Source organism: Prunus persica, chromosome G5 (genome assembly GCF_000346465.2).
Source record: "Prunus persica cultivar Lovell chromosome G5, Prunus_persica_NCBIv2, whole genome shotgun sequence".
NCBI classification, from domain to species: Eukaryota; Viridiplantae; Streptophyta; class Magnoliopsida; order Rosales; family Rosaceae; genus Prunus; species Prunus persica.
In genome coordinates this window covers 9,743,808-9,767,799 of record NC_034013.1, presented here as the reverse complement: position 1 = coordinate 9,767,799, position 23,992 = coordinate 9,743,808, and the positions used below count along the sequence as shown (strand labels likewise).

The following is a 23,992-nucleotide window of genomic DNA, read 5'->3' as shown; positions in this document are numbered from 1 at the left end:
TCCACTATGCAAGCAGAATTCTTAGCAGTTTATGAAGCTACTTCAATGGCAATGTGGCTTAAAAATTTTATGTCCATGCTAAGGATTGTGGATTCAATACAGAGACCAATTCAGTTATGGAATGACAATACTGCAGCAGTGTATTTTGCACAAGGAAATAAGAGATCAAGTGGAATGAGGCATTTGCATTTAAAGTTCTTATCTGCAAAGGAAAAGATTCGAGATGGAGAGACTGCTCTAAGTCACATTGGCACAGATTTTATGATTGCAGATCCTTTGAATAAAGGGTTGCCTAATCATGTTTTTCACAGGCATGTGGCAAGCATGGGATTGCAGTTCAGTTTTGATGCCTAAAGTTAGTGGGAGTCAGTGGGAGCTAGAGTTCTTGCAGTTATGTTTTAGTTCTGATTTTGTTAACTAGTTTTATCTAGACAGTTTTATTTTGCAGACTTAATTGAATTACTTTTATATAATGTTCTGCATTTGCTATTTATGGATGACAAATAGAATAAAGGCCAAACTGTAATCATGTCAGCATTATGTTTACAGTTTGAATCTATGAATGAGTCATTAAAGATTGTTAAAAGACCTTGGTAGTCTTGAAGGGTGGGCAAAGAACTGTTTAGTTTGTCACACTTATAGTAAAACTAAAACAGTTTCTTGTTTTTCAATCCAGTTGGAAGCCTTATGTGTTTTGCAGATTCATGTATGTGATTATAAAAGTCTTGGATGTTATATATCCATGTACTTCGATAGTCCTTTATGAATTTTTCAAAATGACAGTGGCTTGATAAAAGGAACAAGAGAATTTTGAGTTCCACATGGCCATTAAGTAATGAACAATAAGTCTAAATTGATTATTTGATCAAGTGGGAGAATGTAAGAAGGTTTATTACATTAAACCCATTAAAGTGATCTTCTAATCAACTTAGGATTACAAAGACTTATTGTTTATTAGGAACTCAAAACCTATCTCGATTAGGCAAGCCTGTAAACAGTGTTCAATAAGGACAATGAAGGCTTAAGGGTTCCTAGTTCTACAAGGATTGGAATGGATTAATCCTATAGCATGAAGGACATCTCTAAGTGTTTCTTGATGGGCAAGACACTTAGAGAGATGCATATAAATAGAAGGCTCCCTCCTAGATCCGATACACACAACGCAGCTAAACAGAAATTCACCCATCAGAGTTATAGCTATAAGGATCGGATTCTCAGGAGAAGAACTTCTATACCTTGCGCTGCCAATCTGTTCCAGCATCATCCAATCTGCGCCAGCACCATGTCAGACTCAGGTTAGTGTTAAACATGTTATGGCTTTAGAGAACTTACAGTGAGTAGCAGCATCCTATCGTCGTTTTTGAATGCGACAGAAATTGGGCTACTAACACCATGTTCAGCAGAAATCCATTGCAGGGAGCCTCGAGCAAATAACTTATGGCCAGCACTCTGACTATAGCCCTCATCATCTAGGCTGAAAGTCACTTTGTAAGTTGCTGTCTGTTTCAGCTTGGTGAACACAATCTCCTCAGGCTTTACTTGAATTGAATGCTTACTGCCTCTGGAGAAACAACCTTTCACAGTGTAATTTGATGAAGCTGAGCCAACATTAGTCACTGTCCTTGTAACCACCTGCGGACTTGATCCAAATGTTATCGAAAATGAAGGGTAGTTCAGCTGTGATTCAGGTATGCTTTTTATCTTTTAGCGGTTCACTGCTTTTTTGTGTTATTGCTTCTACCTCTTTGTCTTTGTACTTGAAACCGCACAAATAAGGAATGTAATCATCTGGTTGGATGTCGTAGACAAGCCCCGGATCGTTTGCTTTGGAGGGGTTAACATGGCCTGCACCAGTGGCAAAGAGTTCAGCTGGAGCATAATTATAGTCAAGAATGGGCTTGTCTTCATGGTCTAGTACATCAGCAGTTGTCATCATTGCAGACTTAATAGCAGCTGGTGACCAGTCAGGGTGTGAGCTCTTGAGCAACGCTGCTGTACCAGTCAGATGAGGACATGACACTGAGGGTACCTGAACTCACTGAAAATGATGAGTCAGACGGCCAGGCTCCAAGAATATTTCCTCCAGGTCCAATAATGTCCGGTTTCAGAATCCCGGGGATTGCTGCATATGGACCTCTTGAAGAAAAGGAAAGCACAATGGGAGCAGATGAGTTTCCTGTTTGAGTTCCTTTGTATAAGATTGTGGCAGTTGGTGTTGAGGTTGAATTTATATAGGCCTTGATTTGCAACCACTGCTGCATAAGTCTCATGTGTTGCAGGTAGCACATGAGTTTCTGCCGAGATAGTATAGCCATCAAGCTCTTCATTCATGAGAATCATGGCAACCCCTCCATATTTCTTCACTTCTGCCCCTCTAGCAATGCCGGCCTCCCCTCCACGTCCCTGACATAGCACTACCTTTCCTTTCACCATGTCCCTAACATTTGCCAACGTTCTCTGATTGCAGAATTCAGATAATGTGTGGTTGCTTGTGGTGGGGTATACAAGAGGTGGCAATGTTGTTGGATTCAACAAACCAAGAGGCTGGTAAAGGGATTTGTTTGTGCAAATAATCTCATGGGAGAATATTTGCTTCTAGATCCTTCAACCTTCGATCTTCCTTCTCTCTCTTCCTCGATTCCTGTAAAAAAGACTGGAGTAAATAGACCACACCCGGGGGTGTTGGCCAAAGGTCCTCCGATGCCTAAGTTAGTTCGAGTGTTTGTAGGAAAACAATAGCTAAGCAAAGGGTACGGAGTTTTATGTAGGGTGTAAACTGGGTGGCCGGAGCCGTGTGTGATGGCCGGAGCCGTGGGGAGAAAATATGGAGAGTGGAGAGGGAGAGAGAGGTTCGGGTATTTTTCTCGGGTATAAGGAGTAGGTTTAGATGTACCTTGAATGGTTTAGATGTACCTTGAATGATGAATGAGGTTGTCTATTTATAGGAGCCTCGGCGCTAGGGTTTCGTAGGAATCGAGTTGGGCCTGATAATATCTGAATTAAATATATATTATCTCTTAAGAAGATAATATCTGAATTAAATGATATTATCTCTTGAAAAGATAATATCTGATTTAAATGATATTATCTTCTCTTTATTAGGATAATATCTTAATTAATGATATTATCTCTTTAAATAAAGATAATATCATATTAATTAAGATATTTATCCCAATTAATTAATTAGCCAGATAAACTGGTTTAATTAATTAATTTAAGAGATAATCTTCTTTTCCACGTGGCGTGCTCTGATTGGAGACGAAAATATATGCTCCCACAGGATTCACCTTCAAATTAATCTCCATTTCCAAGCCGCGCCACGGCTTTGAAACTTCTATCAATGGTGCTTGCTCCAACAGTAAGGATCCATGGGCCTGCATTTTGCACTGTACCATTGAATGGACCAAGATTCCCAGGCGAAGCGCTCTCGAGGATACCCTTTTGGATTGCCTAAAATGCACCAATTGCCATTATATCATTTACCAAAGATGGGATTGGACCAGCGCCAAAGGAGAAGCTGAGCAGATCAACACCATCCTCAATACTACGGTTTTTAGTATAGTCACGCGGCGATTCTCCTTTTAAATATAATATGATTAATGAGTATAGCCGGTCGGCTTACCACTTTTTATGAAAAATATTATAGCCGCTCGTATACTGTTTCTAACATGTGGCGAAGCGGGCGCGAGGAGCAGGCATGAATTTTTTTTAATTAGAAAAATAGTATAGCCGGCCGGCTATACTCTTGCGCACACATGTCAAAAATAGTATAACCGCAAGGCTGGTATCGATTAATGAGTATAGCCGCGATTCATGCGTATAGCCGCGCGGATATACTACTTTTTTTATTAGAAAAATAATATAGCCGGTCGGCTATACTCTTTTGACATGTGGCGATGCGGGCGGTAGGCGCCAGGCGGGTCATTTTTTTAAATTAGAAAAATAGTATAGCCGCCCGGCTATACGCTTCTATTGCTTTTGTCTGCTTCGCTGTCATTCTTGCTGCAAACCCGGTGACCACATTTCGATATGAATGAACCAGGTATGGATTCGGGTTCACGGTTTCTGTCTCCGTGGGCAAAAATGACTGGTGCCAGCTTTGTAAGTCTTGCAATTCTGAAAAATCTGTGTCATGTGGCTTTTTAAGGTGAACAATGTAGGTTGCTAAAGTACTTGGAGATGGGGATTCTAGTACCTGTGTTGAACAGATTTCTGAGAAGGAAAGGATGATTAGAAGAATAAGAACTTTCACAAATGACAGCAAAACACACATTTTGTTTTCTGTTCTTGTAAGTATATCTTGGCTCTTACCTTCTGTAATTTAGTACTCGAAATTTACTTCAAGAATAAATACCGTCGATTTTAACTTTAGTTTGTGTCAATCTATACTTTTCAATTTCATTGATGCTGTTCTTACTGTCACACCTGTTAACTTCAATGGAAGAAAAAAGAAAGAAAAAAGAGCTAATTAACCTAAATTATATGCCAAGTTATATGGATTCAACCCATTTGTAGGCATGGTAGCTTGTTTCTCTTATGCCAAGGGACATTGCTTGTTGCAATGGAGCAAGAGGTTTTGGCAAAAGTCATCTTTCTTGAAGCAACTCTATTAGTAATTTTTTTTTTTTTGGTTACAAGGAGGGCCTAAGCCCGACAAAAACACAAAGGAGAACTACACTGGGACAAGCCTCGCAGTGGTTCCCCTAGAAGAGTCATTAGCCAAGAGGCAAACAATAGAAGGAGGAGGGAGATCAATAACATGAAAACCCAAACTGGAATTTTGACCCAAGTGAGCCATATGGTCCGCAGCAGAGTTTTGCTCTCTATAGATGTGATAGATGGTGCACTCCCAGTCACGCAAGAGCAAGTCTTTGCAGCAATGGATGATGCTAGAAAGGGGATGGTTAGTTCCAGTTTCTCCATTAATAAGAGAGACAGCAGTGAGAGAGTCACATTCCATCTGAATTCTTCGGATACCTTCGTTCCACGTGAGGAGCAAGCCTCTGAAGACTCCCCAAAGCTCCGCTTCTAGGATACTGCCACATCCCAGCTTCGTAACAAACCCCTTAACCCAAACACCAGCATCGGTCCTTATGATGCCACCAGCACTAATAGCGCCCAACTCACCCATACAACTACCATCCACGTTAATCTTAAACCAGCCAGCACAGGGAGGAGACCAGTGAAGTTTAAGAACATGTTTAGGAAGCTTGGAGTTCCTGGATCTGTTAGCCACCAGCCATTCACGGGAGAAATGGATGATCGGAATGTGGGGCCAGGGAGGAGGAGAGAAGTTGAGATAAAAAACTTTCTTACAGCGCCATTTCCAGCAGAACCATAGGGCAGCCAAAAACAGGGAGGACCAAGGGATACCCTGCATGCAGCTGAAACTAGCTTTAATATTGGTGAAGAGCCAGTCCTTAAAATCCATAGAGAAGGAGTGAGCAACTTGATTGGGAATGCCAATGGAGTTCCACATTTTAGCCGCATGACTGCACCTGCGAAAGAGATGATCCAAGGACTCCATGGAGCCGTTGCAGCAAGGGCAGTTGGAGTTGGGAGCTAAGTTTCTTCTCACAGTTGGACATTAGTTAGGAGCTTACCATGAATCAACAGCCAGAGAAAGGTTTTGATCTTGGGGGGGACCTGCAGCTTCCAAATAATATCCCAATTCCAAGTATAGTTGGTCTCCTTAGTAAACAAGGAGAGGTAAGCCGTTTTCACAGAAAATTCACCATTGGAGGTGAGCTGCCATATACAAGAGTCCGCCTCAGTGTGATTAAACCCTGCAAAAATGCAATGAATTTTTTGCACCACATGCAAAGGGAGGCAGCCCATAAGCCAGTCTGTGTTCTAACCTTGCTCCGTGAGAAAATCACTCACGGTCCAATCCAGCATATCAGCAGTAAGGGGGACTGTGGTGAAGTTCTCCAGAGGACCACAGCCAGCCCAATTATCCTTCCAAAACAAGATATTGTCACCATTCCCAACTCTCCATTTAAGACCTTTGGAGGCGAGTTGAGTCCCAAAAAGAATACCTCGCCAAGTACTAGAGCAATTTAGGAATTTAAGATTAGGCGCAGCAAGCAAACTTTGGTCTTTTAGGTACTTGCCATTGAGAACTTGGGACCAAAGACCCTGCTTTTTTTGAATAAGTTTCCAACCAGTCTTGGCAAGAAGGGCCTGGTTCATAAAATGGGTCTTTTTTAGACCTAGCCCACCACAGCTCTTAGGATGGCAAACAGTGTCCCAGTTGACAAGGTGGATTTTAGTTTGGTCACCGGTATAACCCCACAAGAAATCCCTGTTAATCTTATCAAGCTGGTTACAAGTAGATATAGGAAGCTCAACCGATTGCATCGTATAGATTGGAATAGCAGAGGTGACAGCTTGCAAGTAAGTGAGTCTCCCTGCCATAGATAAAGTGTGGCTCTTCCAGGAGGCTAATCTGCGCTGCACTTTGTCAACAATCCCAAAGTAAGTATCCTTGGTAATTCTAGATTGGATCAAGGGAACACCAAGATAATTCCCAAGGCAATCCGTGAGGGGAGACCCGCAAATATTGGCTATAGAAGCAGCAATTCCAGGTTCAGTATTAGGGGAACAGCAGATTCTAGATTTCTCAAAGCTGACTTGCTGACCCGAGGCACCACAAAAGAGGTCCAAGCAATGCTTCATAAGCTTAGCTTGGTGGATAGAGGCTTCCCCGAATAAAATGAGGTCATCTGCAAAGAAAAGGTGGGATATAGCAAGGCCATTTCTAGTAACCTTAACAGGTTTCCAGGTACCAGAGGAGATATGTTCAATGATAATATGGGAAAGTTTTTCCATGCATAGGACAAAAATGTAAGGGGAGAGGGGGTCACCTTGTCTGATCCCAGCATTCGGAGAGAACCTTCTAGTAAGCTCACCATTGAGAATGGCTTGGTATCTGACCGACTTGATGCACTGCATGATAAGAACCAGGAGTTTGCCTCTAATCCCAATTTCCCATAGCACATCATAGATGAAATCCCAGTTAATCCTATCATAGGCTTTGGAGAGGTCAATTTTCCAAGCGATGAACCCCTTCTTGCCTTTAGAATTTCTGAATTTATGAAGGACCTCTTGGGCAACGATAATGTTGTCAACAATCTGCCTGCCAGGGATGAAGCTAGCTTGCGCAGGACTGACAATCTTTTGTATGAGAGGCCCGAGCTTCTGAACAATGATCTTAGACACCACTTTGTACAACGTATTGCAAAGGCTGATAGGCCTTAACTGGGCAACAGAGCTAGGACTAGCCACTTTAGGTACAAGGGTAATCAGCGTGTCATTTAGATCATCCGGGATGCTTGCAGAGCAGAAACAACCAGCAACTAACTCAACAAAGGTTCCCTGACAAAGATCCCAAAAATCATGGTAGAACTTAGCAGGGTATCCATCCGGGCCTGGAGCTTTAAGACTGCCAATACTAAACAAACAATCCTTAATGATTTGAGGATTAACGTCACAATTGAGGGTCGCCAACTCAGAGTTCTCCAAGCTAGGAAAAAGCTGGGGGAGATCAGCATTAGAGTATCTCATCGTTTGGGCAGCAAAGAGATTCTTGAAGTAGTTGACAATGATAGACTCCATTTCATTTTTATCGTTAGTCCACGTACCTTGAGCATTAGTGAGGCCCTCCAGCTTGTTCCTTCTTCTGCGAATAATGGTAGACAGGTGGAAAAACTTGGTATTACGGTCCCCTTCTTTAAGCCAAGTGTTCCTTGACTTCTGTAACCAAAAAAGTTCTTCTTGGTCAAGCAAGGCTTGGTATTCATTGGTGAGCTCTTTCTCCAAATCAGCCAGAAAAGGGGAGTGTCTTCTGCAGAGGGCTTTTTGAATCCCGCCAATTCTAGCCAGCAGCTTCTTCTTGTTTCGAAATAAACTCCCAAACACTTCCATATTCCAAGTAGTGAGAGCATAGGAAAGGGCTTGAGTTTTTTGGAGGATACTTCCAGTAAAGTTAGCCCATTTATCAACCACAAAGCTGCGAAAGGTAGGGTGTAGGAGCCACATGGCTTGGAACCTAAAAGGTTTGGCAGTAGCACAGGGGAGGTGAGCAGACTGGAGGCTAATGAGTAAGGGGCAATGGTCAGACTTGACTCTAGGGAGGTGTCTGACAAAGGCCTGGGGAAATTGATGTCTCCAGTTAATGTTGGACAGACCGCGATCCAATCTTTCCCAAGTGAGGACACCATTCTCATTTTTCCTGCACCAAGTAAACTGAGCACCAATAAAACCAAGATCAATCAAATTGTTTCTATTAATCCAATCCACAAGGCCACTCCCATGAGAAATGGGATTACCACCACATTTTTCAGAATTGTCAACCAACTCATTGAAGTCACCAGCAATCATCCAAGGGAGGTTAGTGGCCGAAGCAATCCCATCTAAATAACTCCAAAGATTTTTACGGATGCCAGGGCAAGGGTGCGCATAGACTGCCGTAAAAAGCCAATCAATGTGGTTCATTTTAATGAGAGCTGTTATAGACTGCCTAGAATAGGCAACAATATCAACACAGGAGACATGCTCATTCCAGAGCATCCAAATACCCCCTGAAAATCCATTAGCATCAACAACATGGAATTTCGAAAACCCAAGCTTCTTAATAACATTGAGGGCAGTGTTGCCACTAATTCTAGGCTCCAAAATGACAAGAATATCAATCTTGTGAATTTTAACTAGATCTTTCATAATACCAGGGAAATTTTTACTCCCTGCGCCTCTTACATTCCAGACCATAATCATGATGATGGGGAAGGAAGGTGGCAGCAAGAACCTGAGGAAAAACCTCACTGACTGGAAGCGTTCAGCACTTCTACCAAAGTAGAAGCAGCACCAACAACTCCATTCTTAACATCTAGCATAGCTTTTTTCAGTCTAGCAGCATCCAAATTAATAGTAATCTGAGGGGCAGAGTTTTCTCCATGGTCATCATCCATCTTATCTCCTGGGATATCCTCCAACTTATCTTCAGTCGGACCAGGATCAGGCGGCTCAACCCCAGCTAAAATAGGAGGCGGAGATTTACCAGCGTTGGGGAGCTTAGATTTCAAGCTTGCCACAACGTCTCCCAGGGTGGCTTCATGGAAGTCAATACTTCTGACTTGGAAGCCCGAAGATTTACCAGCCGCAGCACCTTTAAGTTTCCTTTTAGGTTCAGAACGGGACTCGGGGCCAACTTTGGTAGTGGAGGCACAAGATATATTATTTTCAATACCCATCTGGGACTTATCAACAGCACCATCGTTTGAGATATCTCCCAGGGCTTGGCGAGCTTTACCTTTCAACTTAGACCGACCCTTAGCCTTGGAAGGTTTAGCAGGCCCAGCATTTGTCTCAGTTTGTATTTGGGACACCTCCTCAACAACAACATTCCCAATAGCAGCATGAGAATCAACTCTGTTTTTATCATTATCCAAGGCTTCAAATCTTGATCCAGCAGGGGAAGCACCACGGTCAACATTAGGCTCCTTAAGCTTGGGGGCAAGCATCTTGGCCTTCAGGTCAGCATTGGCCTTAAAGGGCTTTTTACCCTTCCTATTCTGGACCAGGCTCCAAGGTCCTATTAAAGTACCCGAAGACTCGTGGGGGTCATCCTGAGGCATGGCATCAGAGCTTGCCTTATTGACAGGGAGGGGAGAGGCGTTCCGTGTCCCTTCATCCATGGGTTGGGTGGTATTCTGAACATTCTCAGTATGCGGTTTTTTAATCACTGAGGGGCAAACGTTTCTGTTGTGGCCATAGCACCCACAGGCAAAGCACACCAAATGGATGCCTTCATATTCCAAACCATACCAGTTATCCTCCATCTGCACGAAGGCTTGTAGGGGTTGGGTAAGATCAATCTCCACACACACTCGGGCATATTTCCCTCGAACCTGGGCAACAGTATTGGAGTCAACCTTGAATGTGGTGCCCAGTAAATCTCCAATGCGTAGCATGGCTTCAGGGCGGAACCATTCAACGTGGAGACCAATAATCTGGACCCAAACGGTCATCCTTGTCACTTGCTCCACAAGGGGATCAAACCCAGGCTTCTAGCGCTGCATAACCAGGTATTGGCCAGCAATAACCCAAGGGCCACCGCACAGAATAGCTTTCATATCCTCTTCAAGCACAAATCTCACAATAAAGAATCCATTCTCTAAATCAATTAGTTTCCAAGGGCCCTTAATCATACCCCATCTATGCTGCAGCCTGGCAAGAACAAAATTGTAAGTGTGAGACTTACCTATCAGCTTGATGATGATTGAGGTTCGCCAAGGTCTGTAGAGGCGCTCTTTAACCTGTTCAGAAAATCTGATGCTCGGTCCCTTTTCACCTTCTGAGACGATAAAATCATCAGCCTCAATCGTGAATTTATCATCCGCCATCCCCCTAAGCCCAGTTCGGGTAGAGCCATGTCCACCTTGTTTCAAGACCGAATCCCTAAAATTCAAGGTTACAGGGGGAGGAGAGCCGAAGCCCACATCTGTCGCCATATCACCAGACGAGTTGGGATCTGGCTCCGTAGTTCGAATCCGCTTCGTTCCCACTGATTCCAGTTTGTTCTCAGGTTGGAGAGCACTGAACACAAATTTAGGTGGAGTCGCCGTCGTAACAGGAGGTAGTCAAGAGAAGTCGCTGGAAAAGATCGCCGCGTGAGGCGCGTTCTCTTCATCGCGTGAGGCGCGTGGCGTTTCAAGCTGCATCATGTAGTTTCAACAAAAAAATAACTCTATTAGTAATTTTTGATTTATAGGTGAAAAGGTTTTCATGATGAGAATATAATAAATAAATTAGTTGTAAAATATTCAACCAAGACCCTTTGAGTGAAAGAAAGAAACAATATGTACTTTTATCTCTTAATAAAATTAGTGCCTATGATCGTTTGATTTTAGGATTATCATTGGATTCTTTACTTTTTGTTTGTAGAAAAGTCACTTAGAATCTTTATTAAGATGGGGGCTTTTTTTCTTTTGGTTAAATGGCAGGCCTAAGCCGACAACAAACTAAACTAACAAGGAATGACCCTGGGCTGAGCCCTGCCTAAAACATCAGTAGCCAAAATGTTAGTAATAGGAGGGGAGGTACGAAGGCTTCTGGTTATGCAATTGACGTTCGTTCTTTAATAAAGAATGGACGGTCGATGTGCCCATCGATAATGAGTCGATATCATTGTACCAACAAAATGTACTGCATTTTCAAAGAAATCAATGCAAAAAAACTTGATTTGAGGTCTATGCACAACACTTATCGATGGAGAAACTCTTTGTATGATTTTAAATCGTCTATATTGAGCATGAGATAGTGAAACATTTTCCCAAGAGAACTATAAATTGTTTTAAGTGTTTTACTAGGGCTAAATGGGTTGGGTGAGGCTGACCCTAGTTTGTTCAGCTCAAATCATGTGATTATGTGAGGCTGATCCTAAAACATGTGGTCATGTGATTATGTAAGTAGTACTATTGAGTCCATTTAGACTATATAAAACAACTATAAAGAGTTTCATTATTGATTAATCTTTTACCATTATTACGAGTGATGTCCTTAGTGTTTTTTTTGGTCAAGAAGTCCTTTTTTGTTGTTCATACAATCGGTATTGGGGAATGTAGGAATCGAACTTAGGACCTCATATGCAAAAGTAAATATTCTTAACCATTTGAGATACGCCTTGCGCTCAAAATGTCCTTAGGTTATGATAAAAATCAATTAAAATCGGGCAACATTGGCCAAATGATTAAACTTATGTCCTTAGGCTATTTTATAGGTTTGTTTTGTTAATAGACAGTACGGTTGGGCATTTAAACAGGAAAATAGAGCCGAATTAAGCCGAAAAAACAAGAAAAAAATTGGGTGGATCAAAAATCAAACCAAATCGATTTGGTCCGATTCTAGTTCTTGTAGTGAAAAAACTGAATCCACTGTGCATTTTTATTTTTTCAATAAAATATTTAATTTCAATGCTAAATTTCTATGCCCATAACTAATCTTTCCCCAAACGTAACTCCAAATCACCTCTCTTTTCTAGGCACAATCACCTCCCTTTGCGTGAAATTGGGCCATTTATGAATTTTTAAGCCCAAAATATAAAATTTTAGTTGGGTTTTGTTGAAAAAAAAAGAAAAAAAAAAGAAAAAAAAAAGAAAAAAAAAGATTCTGGTCCAAAACCCAAAAAACCGAAACTGAACCAATTTATGGGCAAATTAGACCGAAATGGTTTAATAATTTTTTTCGTTAAAATGGGACCGAATTACTGAACGAATAGTGCCTATTCTGATTCCAATTTGAGATGAGAACGGTCTGTAGCCACCCCCTAACGGACATTGGATTAAACTTATGATTTCTTCCATTAGTAAGTAGAAATGTTACTACACCAAAAACTAGTTGGTGGCTCTTTTTACGACTATCACATAACCTGCTCCAGAATCCTTTGGTTTCAGGATTTATTGGTTGAAAAAATCAGTAGACTTCAAATTCACCCGAATATTTAATCAGTACACCCGGGCTCAAAAAAGGAAAGAAGAAGAACAACAAGAAGAATTCTCACTTCCTAAAAACCCAGCACAACTACCACATAAAACACTCTAACCCCTACTCTGATTAGTCTTCAGAACACTGCATTATGGAAGATTGGATTCTGAAACCCAATTGTCAATTCAAGGTATGTATCCTATTAAACCTTGCAGACTTGGCTTGAAGCACCTATAAGTTTGTCTATTGGGCTGGTTAGAAAATCCCCAAATTTTCAGTTACCATGTAAACCACTGCCCGAATTTGTATATTGGTTGATGCCATTCATATATTAATATTAGTGCTTGCCTCCACAACTAGCTCTATCTGGAAAAATAACATTAAAGAACTCTGTTTTCTTTTTGGTTGAAACATTATGTAAGAAATGGTTGGCCTTACAATCACAATCAGAATCCTACACACACAGAGAGACATTGCTATGGAGGGGATTGCAAGTTAAAGATCAAATCTTGAAGACTAGAATGGCACCAACGGAGTAGTACTTATTTTGGGTTTCAATTTTTTCTGTTATTCTCTGCAAGCTTGTGATATTTTCTTCTGGGTCCAAGTTTAAGTTCATTGAGTGCTGAAGGTAGCAACTATTCGAGTGGTAACAGAATGCTTATCAGAAACCCATCTCAAATATCCCTCAGCAAATGGGACACCGTCCTTCCCAGCATCGTCGTGTGCGTTGAACTCGACATGGTAGGTAATTTTCTGGTTAAACTCTGTGAATGTGAGCACCTGAGGATTTACACTCATGCCCACTTTAGGTGGTACTACAAGAGCCAAGTTGTAAGTTGAATTCGCTGGGCCAACATTCGTCACCGTTCTTGTGTAATACTGAGTCCTAGTCTCTGAGGACCCGGTTTTGATAGAAAATGTAGGATAATTTAGCTGTGCTTCTGGTACGGCTCCTACTTGAGAGCAGTTCACTGTTTGTTGGGTGATGACCTGTATCTGCTCGTCTGTGTAATTCAAACCACACAAGTAAGGAATGTAATCCTCTGGTTGTATGTCGTAGATAAGCCCCGGGTCATTTGCTTTTGAAGGGTTAACATGGCCTGCACCAAGGGCAAAGATATCTGCTGGAAAAAGTGTTTGGTCAACAATGGCAGAGCCTGCGAGGTTTTCTACTTCAGCGGTTGTCATGATTGCTGACTTAATGGCAGCTGGTGACCAGTCAGGGTGGGAGCTTTTGAGCAAGGCTGCAATGCCACTTAAGTGAGGGCATGACATTGAGGTACCTGAAACCATGTTAAATGTTGCCTTGCCTTCTGTTCCATTGTCTACAGAAACAGGCCATGCAGCTAGGATGCTAACACCGGGACCAATGATGTCAGGCTTCAAAATTCCAGGGCTTGTAGTGCTTGGTCCTCTTGATGAGAAGGAAGCAACCTTGGGAGCAAGTGGATCTCCGATGACAGTGCCTTTAAACAAGATTGTGGCTGTAGGTGTTGAGGTTGAGTTTATGAAGGCTTTGATATCCAAACCTGCCTTATAACTCACATGTGTTGCAGGGAGGACGTGAGCATCAGCTAAGACGCTATAGCCATCTATCGCTTGGTTCACAAGAATCATGGCAGCACCACCAGCTCTTTTCACTTCTTCCCCTTTGGCAACTCTTCCTCTTCCTCCTTCGCACACCACTATTTTACCTTCAAGATTTTCAAGGGATCCTGGACTGCATAAAGCTGATGATGGGTTGCCATTTGCACCAGGATAAACAAGAGGTAACAATGTTGAATTAAAATCTTTAGGCTGGAACAAAGATACGCCGTCAAATTCTCCATGATCTCCAAGCAAGGCTGTTGCTCTTATGCTCCTGTCAATGGTGCTTGCTCCTACTGTGAGAATCCATGGGGCCTCATTGGATAAAGACTCATAGGAAGGACCAGAATTTCCAGCTGAACAACTGACAAAAATTCCTTTTTGAATTGCTCCGAATGCACCCACTGCAATTCCATCTTCATAGAAAGGAAATGAAGGACCACCAAGTGAAAGGGAGAGCACGTCCACACCATCTTCAACAGCAGTATCTAGAGCAGCTACAATGTCACCTTCTGTACAACCATCCTCAGAGCAGATTTTGTACATTGCCAAATGAGCATAAGGTGCCATGCCAGCCGCTGTGCCATTGGCCATTCCAAAAGCATTGGCTCCTTTCACAAAATTCCCTGCAGCTGTGCTGGATGTGTGGGTGCCATGGCCTTCGTCATCAACTGGAGGGCCTCCTGTAGTTTTTCCGCTTTGGAAATTTCTTGCACCAATAAGCTTGTTATTGCACAATGTTCCATCGAAGTCGCACTTACCTTTCCATTTAGCTGGAGGAGGCGGTACTCCTTCATCACTAAATGAAGGATGATCCGGTCCGATCCCTGTATCCAAAACTCCAATTATCACACCTTCACCGTAATTTGCTCCTTTCCAGACTCCCAATCCTTGCTGCAACCCCAAGAAGTTAGGACTATGAGTAGTGTGCAAAGGCAGAATCCTCTCTGGATGAGCAGACACAAACCCTTCTTTCTGTTCCATTGCCTTTACTTCCTCTGGCGTCAGTTTTGCTGCAAATCCAGTGGCCACATTGCGGTATGTATGAACCATTCTTGACTTTGTCGGCTCGTTTGAGTTTGCAATAGTGTCCGGCAAAAATGTGTGATACCAGCTCTCTAAATCTTCATGAGATTTTACAAAAAACAAGTTCTGGACTGGCCTTTTCACCCAAACAATGTAAGTTTGCATGCTACTTTTGCCCTCACCTGTCTCCGCAGCAACTGCTACTGATAAATAAAACATGACACTGAAGCCAAGAAGATATATAATCTGCAACATCACACACTTTTTGTTCTCCATCTTTTGATCAAGAAGAACTTGGGAGTACAAGTGCTCTGTGTTTGTCTACCACTGAAGCAATTATATATAGAAAATAGCAAGAGATCGAGCTGGAAAAAGCCTGCATTTCTTGTACAGATTGAAGGTGAAGGTTGGCTTGTTGTGACTTGGTTAAATTAAAGCGCTGCCAAATTGTCCTTGACATAACAGTCCAAAACCTGTGCTGGAGTTATGGAATTAATATAGAGGACTTGGTAATGCTCGCAAATCCATAGTTACTTACACCAAACTGGCGATAGGCTTTATGTTATAACTTACACTAGATTTACTAGCAATTTGGTGCCAACTTTTGTTTTATTTTATTTTTATCATTCTTGTTAAAATTCGTTGTTGCTCTTGGTACATAGTTTTGGAGCTTGATGCTGATACAAGTTGAGAATGTCTCCAGCGGGGTAAAAATTGATAATGTCAAAATGAATTATCAAATAAGCAGGCCAATATTTTTAATTTACATATTTGAGCTCACTGCAAGAGTCAAACCATTGACATAGGTCACGTAAGTGGTTAATTTTTTTTAATTTTTTTTTTATAATGTACTGAAATTATCATCCGCACCAGTTAATAGTGTTCAAATGGCAATATAATTGGGATTAAATAAAGAGTTATTTACACTAACAGGGTTATTAAGAAAACTCATTTTGCTAGAAAAAAAATATTTTGTGAATTATTACATTTAAGTTCCAAGTATACCATTGTTATATGAACTACATGTTTTTTTTGGGTCAAGTGAACTACGTGTTAGTGTAGTGGTTTTTATCTTTAAATATTATAAGAAGTTTCATGTTCAAATCTCCTCCTTGGATCAACAAATGTATACCCTTAGGTGACGTTTGGTGGCTCGGTTTGGAGTGGATTGGTCAAGAGTAATATAGGAATTACATATTTATCATAATTTAACCAATTGCTCTCTAATTTAAACACACCTTACTTTCTTATTAATTTGTATTCCACTTGAACTTACATATAGTGTATGTGACCCATAGTGTATGTGAACCTGCTGCGAAGCCGAAGAGAGAGAGAGGCCCTGCATTAAGGAAGATGGGGTTCTGAAACCCAAATTCTACACTGAAGAGTTACATTTTCCTTCCACCAAGCCAATCAATCATATCAGCTTCTGGGTTGGCTTCTCTTCTGTCCACCGCACACACCGACTGGACCTCAGCTTCAAGGTATGTATCATCTTAAACTTGCAAACTTGACTTGAATTGAAGTGCCTACAAATTTGTACACAATGCCCAAATTTGCAGTTTCTAGTTTCTACCGTAAAAGCCTATAGTTAATGCCATTCATCAAAAATGAAGAAAAGAAAAAGTTAATAAAAGTTAATCTCATTAATATAGTAGAGCTTCACACAAAGCTAGCTAAAGCTCTATATGGAAAAATGATAAACAACAAACAATCCTTTTTTTCTTTTGCTGTCAATTTCATATTATTGCTGAAACATCATGAAAGACATGGTTGACCTCACAATCACAATGCTGCACAAGCAGAGGAGACATTGGTTTGGAGGGCTTCCAAGAAAAATATCAAATCTTCTAGGACTTCAATTCAATTACACCACTGGAGTTGCACTTATTTTGGGCTTGAGTTGTTTCTGTTATTCTCTGCAAGCTTGTGACAACTTCTACTGGGATCCTATTTTAATTTCACTTGCTGGCAAAGATAACAGATATTGGGCTAGTAACAGAATGCTGATCAGAAACCCATCTCAAATATCCCTGAGCAAATGGTACACCATCCTTCCCAGCACTGTCTTCTGCGAAAAACTCCGCTTCGAATGTAATCTCCTGGTTAACCTCTGTGAATTTAAGCACCTCAGGGTTCACACTCATGCCCATGTTCCGTGGCACAAAAAGATCCAAGTTGTAAGTTGAATTAGCCGGGCCAACATTCTTGACGGTCCTTGTATAATACTGAGATTTAGAGTCTTCGGACGACCCTACTATAATGGAGAATGAAGGATAGTTTAGCTGTGCTTCTGGTATGGCTTCTACTTGAGAGCAGTTCACTCTTTGTTGGGTGATGACCTGTATCTGTTCGTCTGTGTAATTCAAACCACACAAGTAAGGAATGTAATCCTCTGGTTTTGTGTCATAGATGAGCCCAGGGTCATTTGCTTTTGAAGGGTTAACATGGCCTGCACCAGTGGCAAAGATGTCTGCTGGCTTAAGTGTTTCGTCTACAATGGGCTTTCCTTCAAGGTTATGTACTTCAGCAGTCGTCATGATTGCAGACTTGATCGCAGCTGGTGACCAGTCTGGGTGGGAACTCTTGAGCAAGGCTGCAATGCCGCTTAGGTGGGGGCAGGACATTGAGGTGCCTGAAACCATGTTAAATGTTGCCTTACCTTCTGTGCCGTTGTCCACCGAAACAGGCCATGCTGCTAGGATGCTAACACCGGGACCAATGATGTCAGGTTTCAAAATTCCTGTGCTTGCAATGCTTGGTCCTCTTGATGAAAAGGAAGTAATCTTGGGAGCAAGTCCGTCTCCAATGACAGTTCCTTTGAACAAGATTGTGGCTGCAGGACTTGAGGTGGAATTCAGATAGGCTTTGATTTTAACACCTGCAACATAACCCACGTGTGTTGCGGGAAGTACATGAGGGTCAGCTAAGGTGCTATCACCATCAGTCTCTGCATTCACGAGAATCATGGCAGCTCCACCAGCTCTTTTCACTTCTGCCCCTTTGTCAATTCTTGCTACTCCTCCACCTCTCTCACACAACACTATTGCCCCTTCAACGTTTCCAAGTGATCCAGCATCACAGAATGCTGATGATTGTTTTCCATTTGCGCCTGCATAAACAAGAGGTAATAATTTTGAACTAAAATCTTTTGGCTGGAATAATGATTCACCATCATATTCTGCTCCATTTCCAAGCAATGCTGTCGCTTTTATGCTTCTGTCAATGGTGCTTGCTCCAACTGTGAGAATCCAGGGTGCCTCATTTGCTAAAGAAGCATAGAAAGGACCCGAATTTCCGGCTGAACAACTGACAAAAATTCCCTTTTGTATTGCTCCAAATGCACCAATTGCAATCCCATCAGCATAAAAAGGAACTGAGGCACCTCCGAGTGAGAGGGAGAGCACGTCCACACCATCTTCCACAGCAGTATCAAGAGCAGCTAAGATGTCACCTTCAGCACAACCCTCCTCAGAACAGACCTTGTAAATTGCCAGGTGAGCATAAGGTGCCATGCCAGACGCTGTGCCATTGGCCATTCCAAACACATTGGCACCTTTCACAAAATTTCCTGCAGCTGTGCTGGATGTGTGGGTGCCATGACCTTCATCGTCAACTGGAGGGCCTCCCGTGGTTTGGCCACCTTGGAAATTTCTTGCACCAATAAGCTTATTATTGCAAACTGTTCCATTGAAGTCGCACTTGCCTTTCCATTTAGCTGGAGGAGGGGCTACTCCTTCATCACTAAATGAAGGATGATCAGGTGATATCCCAGTATCCAGAACTCCAATGATCACACCTTCACCATAGTTTGATCCCTTCCAAACTCCCAATCCTTGGTGCAGCCCCAGGAAGTTAGGACTATGAGTAGTATGCAAAGGCAGAATTTGCTCTGGATGAGCGGACAAAAACCCTTCTTTATTTTCCATTGCCTTTACTTCCTCTGGCGTCAATTTTGCTGCAAACCCAGTGGCCACGTTGCGGTATGCGTGAACCATTCGTGGCTTCTTCAACTGGTTTGAGCTTGCTATAGTTGTGGGCAAAAATGTGTGATACCAACTCTCTAAATCTTCATGAGATTTTGAGAAAAAGTATTTCTGGACTGGCTTCTTCACCCAAACAATATAAGTTTGCATGTTATTCTGCTCCTCATTTGTCTCAGCTAGCGGTTCCAGCACTGCCTCTTCATTGGCAACTGCTATTGATAAATACAACATGAAACTTAAGCCAAGAAGATATATTATCTGGAAAGCTAAAAACTTTTTGTTCTCCATCTTTTGATGAAGAAGAACCTCAAAGTGCAAGTGCCTTGTGTTAGTCTACCATTTGAGCTCCTATATATAGTAGACAGCAAGAGATGGAGGTGAAATGTGGGGTTTGAAGGAACATTTGCCGGCATTTTTTGTACCGATGATGGCGATTCAAGGTTGTGAAAGTATGCTTGTTGTGACTTGGTTGATTAAGGGGCTGCCAAATGAGGCTGGGCATAAGAGTCTAAACTGCGGCACATTTGGAATTAAAAAACCAAGACTTGGTAATGCTCGCTAATCTCTCAGTTATACCAAAGCGTCGATAGACCTTATGCAATACTAGATTTGTTTTGTCTGGATTTTGGAGGCTGTTCTGTTAGTCTGGTGCCAACTAGTTTATTGTTCTTATCAATTAATTGAGACAAGAGTGGTTAAAATAACAATTGATGATTTTGATTCTTATTTGGCACTATATAATGTCAAACAAAATGGCTGGCATGGCCTAAATATGAAGACAATAGTTTAACATTTTCTTTTCCTTTAGGGGGAATTGAGCAGTGTGAGAGTCGGTAATTTCCCATAGGTGTAACTGTTTTACTGAAGTTAATAAGTCCACACACTGTTTGTTTTTTTTTTTTTGGGTACATTATTAACTTTAAAGTAAGGGAAGGGAATGCTTCATCATGACCAAGATCTGGAAAATCGATTTTTTTTTTTCATTTTTATCTTAGGGCAATATAATAGCAGTTGACCTCACAGTTTTTAAATCCTTATTTTTTTTGTTGAATCCCTCAAATTATCGCAATTTTTGGTCAAGTTAAGTTGAATTTCTCAAATTATTGAGACTAGGGGTGGTTGCGGTTTGGTTATCGCGAATTTTTGCCCAAACCGCAAACCGACCAACTATTTGCGGTATGGTGATTTTTGAAACCGCAAACAGGTAAACCGCAAAAAGTGGTCGGTTACCGTGAATTAGCGGTTTAAAACCGCAAGTTCTTTTTATGTCATAAAAATCCAATCTTCCACATTTTAGGCCTAATTTTGATGCTTCTTTTGAAGCATTTTGACTTCAAGCATACTTTAACCCAAAAATATAAATTCACAACATAAATAAATAAATTCACAATCTCAACTTCTTAAACATTCACAACCTAAAGAAAATTAAAGTTATAATTCCAAGCATTCCAATTAAAGTTAAACTTCTCAAGCATTTACAACCTCAACTTCTCAAGCATTCCAATTCCAAATCCTTTAAAGTTACAAACCAAAAGGAAAATGCAATGCAAAATGAATTAAATTTACAACCCAAAGGAAAAATCCAATTCAAAGTTAATTAAAGTCACAAACTAAAAGGAAAATGCAATGCACCAATGTTACAAACTAAAGTTACAAACTCAAGTGTTGGTGGTGGTGAGTGGATTTGAAGGACCCCATTGGGTTGTTTGAGCACCAATGCTATCTACAAAATGCAATTTAAAAAAAAATAAAAATATAGTCGCGGTTTGCGGTAACCGCAAGTTTTGAAAATCAAATACCGTAACCGCAACCTCAAATGCGGTTCGATTCTTCATACCGTAAATGCGGTTCGGTTTCCCGTGATTGCGGTTCCATTGCGGTAAATTGTCGGTTGATTTTTGCGGTTTTTCAATCTAAAATGCCACCCCTAATTGAGACTTTCTGTTGAATTGTCGCCCTTTCTTCATGCAAAGGTTAATTGCAATTTGGACCCAAAAAAAAAGAAAAAGGAAGGTTAATTGCAATTTGCAACCTTGGATCTGTTCAGAGGGAATAACAATCAACACGATGAGTCTCATGTGTCTTGCTAAATAAGTCATCCTTGAAATGTTTAAAGAGTTCACGCCAATAGTTGACAAAATAAACATCTCAAGTTTCACTCAAAAACTTCTAATTTCCATTGCTTCTCTCAAATTTTCACTGATACCGATTGATAGAAATCTCTATATGAGCTGGCACTAGGGTTAGTTGTTAACCATCAGTTAGGCTATGGTTAGTTGAGAGTTGATTAGGTTAACTCTATACTAAGTGAGTCTGTACTGACGAGGGAGTTGAGAAATTTTATCTTGTTCTTTGTGAAAGAAATAATATCATTGCTCTTGAGATATTGAGTTAAGGTAGAAAGCAGGTTCTATCACCGATTTTGTGTCAATATTTCCATGAAAATCAATTTTTAAAACCGGAGGTGATAAAAGGGATGATTTGAACTTATAGAGCCCTTAACAAAATTACAGCTAGGGTAGACTCAGCTTTAACAACAAGGCTATTAATCCCCGACTTTATATATTCACAGGTAAATTATTATTACAATATATGAAAATACATTATTATTTGTAACTATATTAAGATTGAATGATTGTCAAAGATCACAGATATTGGGCTAGTAACATTATGCTTATCAGAAACCCATCTCAAATACCCCTGACCAAATGCTACACCATCCTTGCCAGCACCATCTTCTGCAATAAACTCCACATGGTATGTAATCTCCTGGTTGACCTCTGTGAATGTAAGCACCTCAGGTTTCACACTCATGCCCATTTTATGTGGTACAAGAAGATCCAAGTTGTAAGTTGAACTAGCCGGGCCAATGTTCCTCACTGTCCTTGTATAATACTGAGATTCAGTCTCATTGGATCCTGTTGTAATAGAAAATGAAGGATAGTTTAGTTGTGCTTCTGGTATGACCCCAACTTGAGAGCAGTTCACTGTTTTTTGGGTGATGATCTGTATCTGTTTGTCTGTGTAATTTGAACCACACAAATAAGGAATGTAATCCTCTGGTTATGTGTTGTAGATGAGCCCTGGGTTATTTTCTTTCGAAGGGTTAACATGGCCTGCACCAATTGCAATACGTCTGCGCGATTAAGCATTTGATCAACAATGGGCATGCCTGCGAGGTTCAGTACATTGGCGCTTGTCATGATGGCAGATTTGATTGCAGCTGGTGACCAGTCAGGGTGTGACTCGTGTGAGCTCTTTAGCAAGCCTGCAATGCCACTTAAGTGAGGGCATGACATTGAGGTACCCGACATTATGTTAAATGTTGCATTAGATTGTGTCCAGTCCATGGCAAAAGGCCATGCAGCTAGGATGTTACACCAGGTCCAATGATATCAGGTTTAAGAATTCCAGGGCTTTGGTCCTCTTGATGAAAATGTAGCAACCTTTGGAGCGAGTGGATCTGATGTGGAGCCATTGAACAAGTTTGTGGCTGTAGGTGTTGAGGTTAAGTTTAATATTCTGTCCGTGGTGCTTGCTCCAACGGTGAGAATCCATGGAGCTTCATTTGATAAAGTACCATGCTCATGACCAGAATTTCCAGCTGAACAGATGACAAAAATTCCCTTTCACATTGCTCCAAATGTGCCAACTGCAATCACATCCTCATAGAAAGGAATTGAGGGCCAGCCAAGTGAGAGGGAAAGCATGTCCACACCATCATGAACAGCAGCATCCATTGCATCCAAAACGTCACCTTCAGCACAATCAAGGCCACAGACTCTGTAAATGGCCAAGTGAGCATAAGGCGCCATGCCAACAGCTGTGCCATTCGCCACTCCAAACGCGCTTGCGCCTTCCACAAAATTTCCAGCAGCTGAGCTAGACGTGTGGGTGCCATGGCCAGCTTGGTCAAATGGAGCTCTCCCTGTTGCTTTCCCTTTGCTTGCGCCTATGAAATCTTTGCCCTGATAAGTTTGTTATTGCACAATGTCTCATTGAAGTCACATTTGCCTTTCCGTTTAGCCAGATGAGGAGATACTCCTTCATCACTAAATGAAGGATGATATGGTGCAACGCCATTATCCAAAACTCCGATGATCACACCTTCACCATGATTTGTTTGTTCCCAAAGTCCTAACCCTTGGTGTCAACCCAAGAAGTCAGGACTATGAATTGTGAGCAAAGGCAGAATTCTCTCTGGATGAGCTGACACAAACCCTTCTTTCTTTCCCATTTCCTTCACTTCCTCTGGTGTAAGTTTTGCTGCAAACCCTATGGCCACATTGTAGTATGTATGAACCAATCTCTGCGTCATCAACTGGTTTGAGTTTGCACTGGTTTCAGGCAAAAATAACTGATACCAACTCTCCAGATCTTCATGAGATTGTGCAAAAGAATTCTGGGAGACTGGCCTTTGAACCCAAACGATATATGTTTGCAGATTGTTTTTCTCCTCTTGCGCAACTGCGAGTGATAAATAAAACATGAAAGTTAAAAGAAGAAGATATAGAACCTGCATTCACGCTACACACTTTTTGTTCTTCATATTTAATTTGATAAAAAGAACTTGGAAGCGCAAGCGGTTTGCGCTAGTCTACAATTTTTCAAGCATGCATATATATGCTATAGCAGATAGCAAGAGACGTTAAACAATATTATTGTTAGTTAAGTCAGGGAACATTGGCCGGCATTTCTTGTAATTTGGAAAGCTTACTTGCAAATATGAGTTTTGTTAAGTCAGGGAACATTGGCCGACATTTATATATACAGGACCTGGCAATGCTTGTCAAGCTATAACAAAGTGGCGATGAATCTTATGTCATATTACATATTTATTTTATTTGGATTTAACTTGGAGGTGAGTGTATTGCCAACTGGTTTAGATATAATTCTTGTTAAAGCCT

The 23,992-nt window shown here is 41.3% G+C and overlaps 2 protein-coding genes and 2 pseudogenes across 2 annotated transcripts; all 4 read right to left on the bottom strand.

Annotated features, from left to right (window-relative positions):
* Positions 1,312-5,527, bottom strand: LOC18775735 (annotated as a pseudogene).
* On the bottom strand, positions 11,827-16,276 carry LOC18775771 (subtilisin-like protease SBT1.7). Its single transcript, XM_007208797.2, has one exon. The coding sequence runs from the start codon at positions 15,373-15,375 to the stop codon at positions 13,099-13,101; it is 2,277 nt and encodes a 758-aa protein (XP_007208859.2). The 5' UTR covers positions 15,376-16,276; the 3' UTR covers positions 11,827-13,098.
* LOC18777056 (subtilisin-like protease SBT1.7) lies at positions 16,885-20,486 on the bottom strand. Its single transcript, XM_007208833.2, has one exon. It carries the CDS (start codon positions 19,371-19,373, stop codon positions 17,061-17,063), a length of 2,313 nt encoding a protein of 770 aa, XP_007208895.1. The 5' UTR covers positions 19,374-20,486; the 3' UTR covers positions 16,885-17,060.
* On the bottom strand, positions 21,702-23,634 carry LOC18775906 (annotated as a pseudogene).

What these genes read in the sequence shown, in the direction of transcription:
- LOC18775771 (XM_007208797.2), bottom strand. Translation starts at nt 15,375, where the DNA reads ATGGAGAACAAAAAGTGTGTGATGTTGCAGATTATATATCTTCTTGGC.
- LOC18777056 (XM_007208833.2), bottom strand. Translation starts at nt 19,373, where the DNA reads ATGGAGAACAAAAAGTTTTTAGCTTTCCAGATAATATATCTTCTTGGC.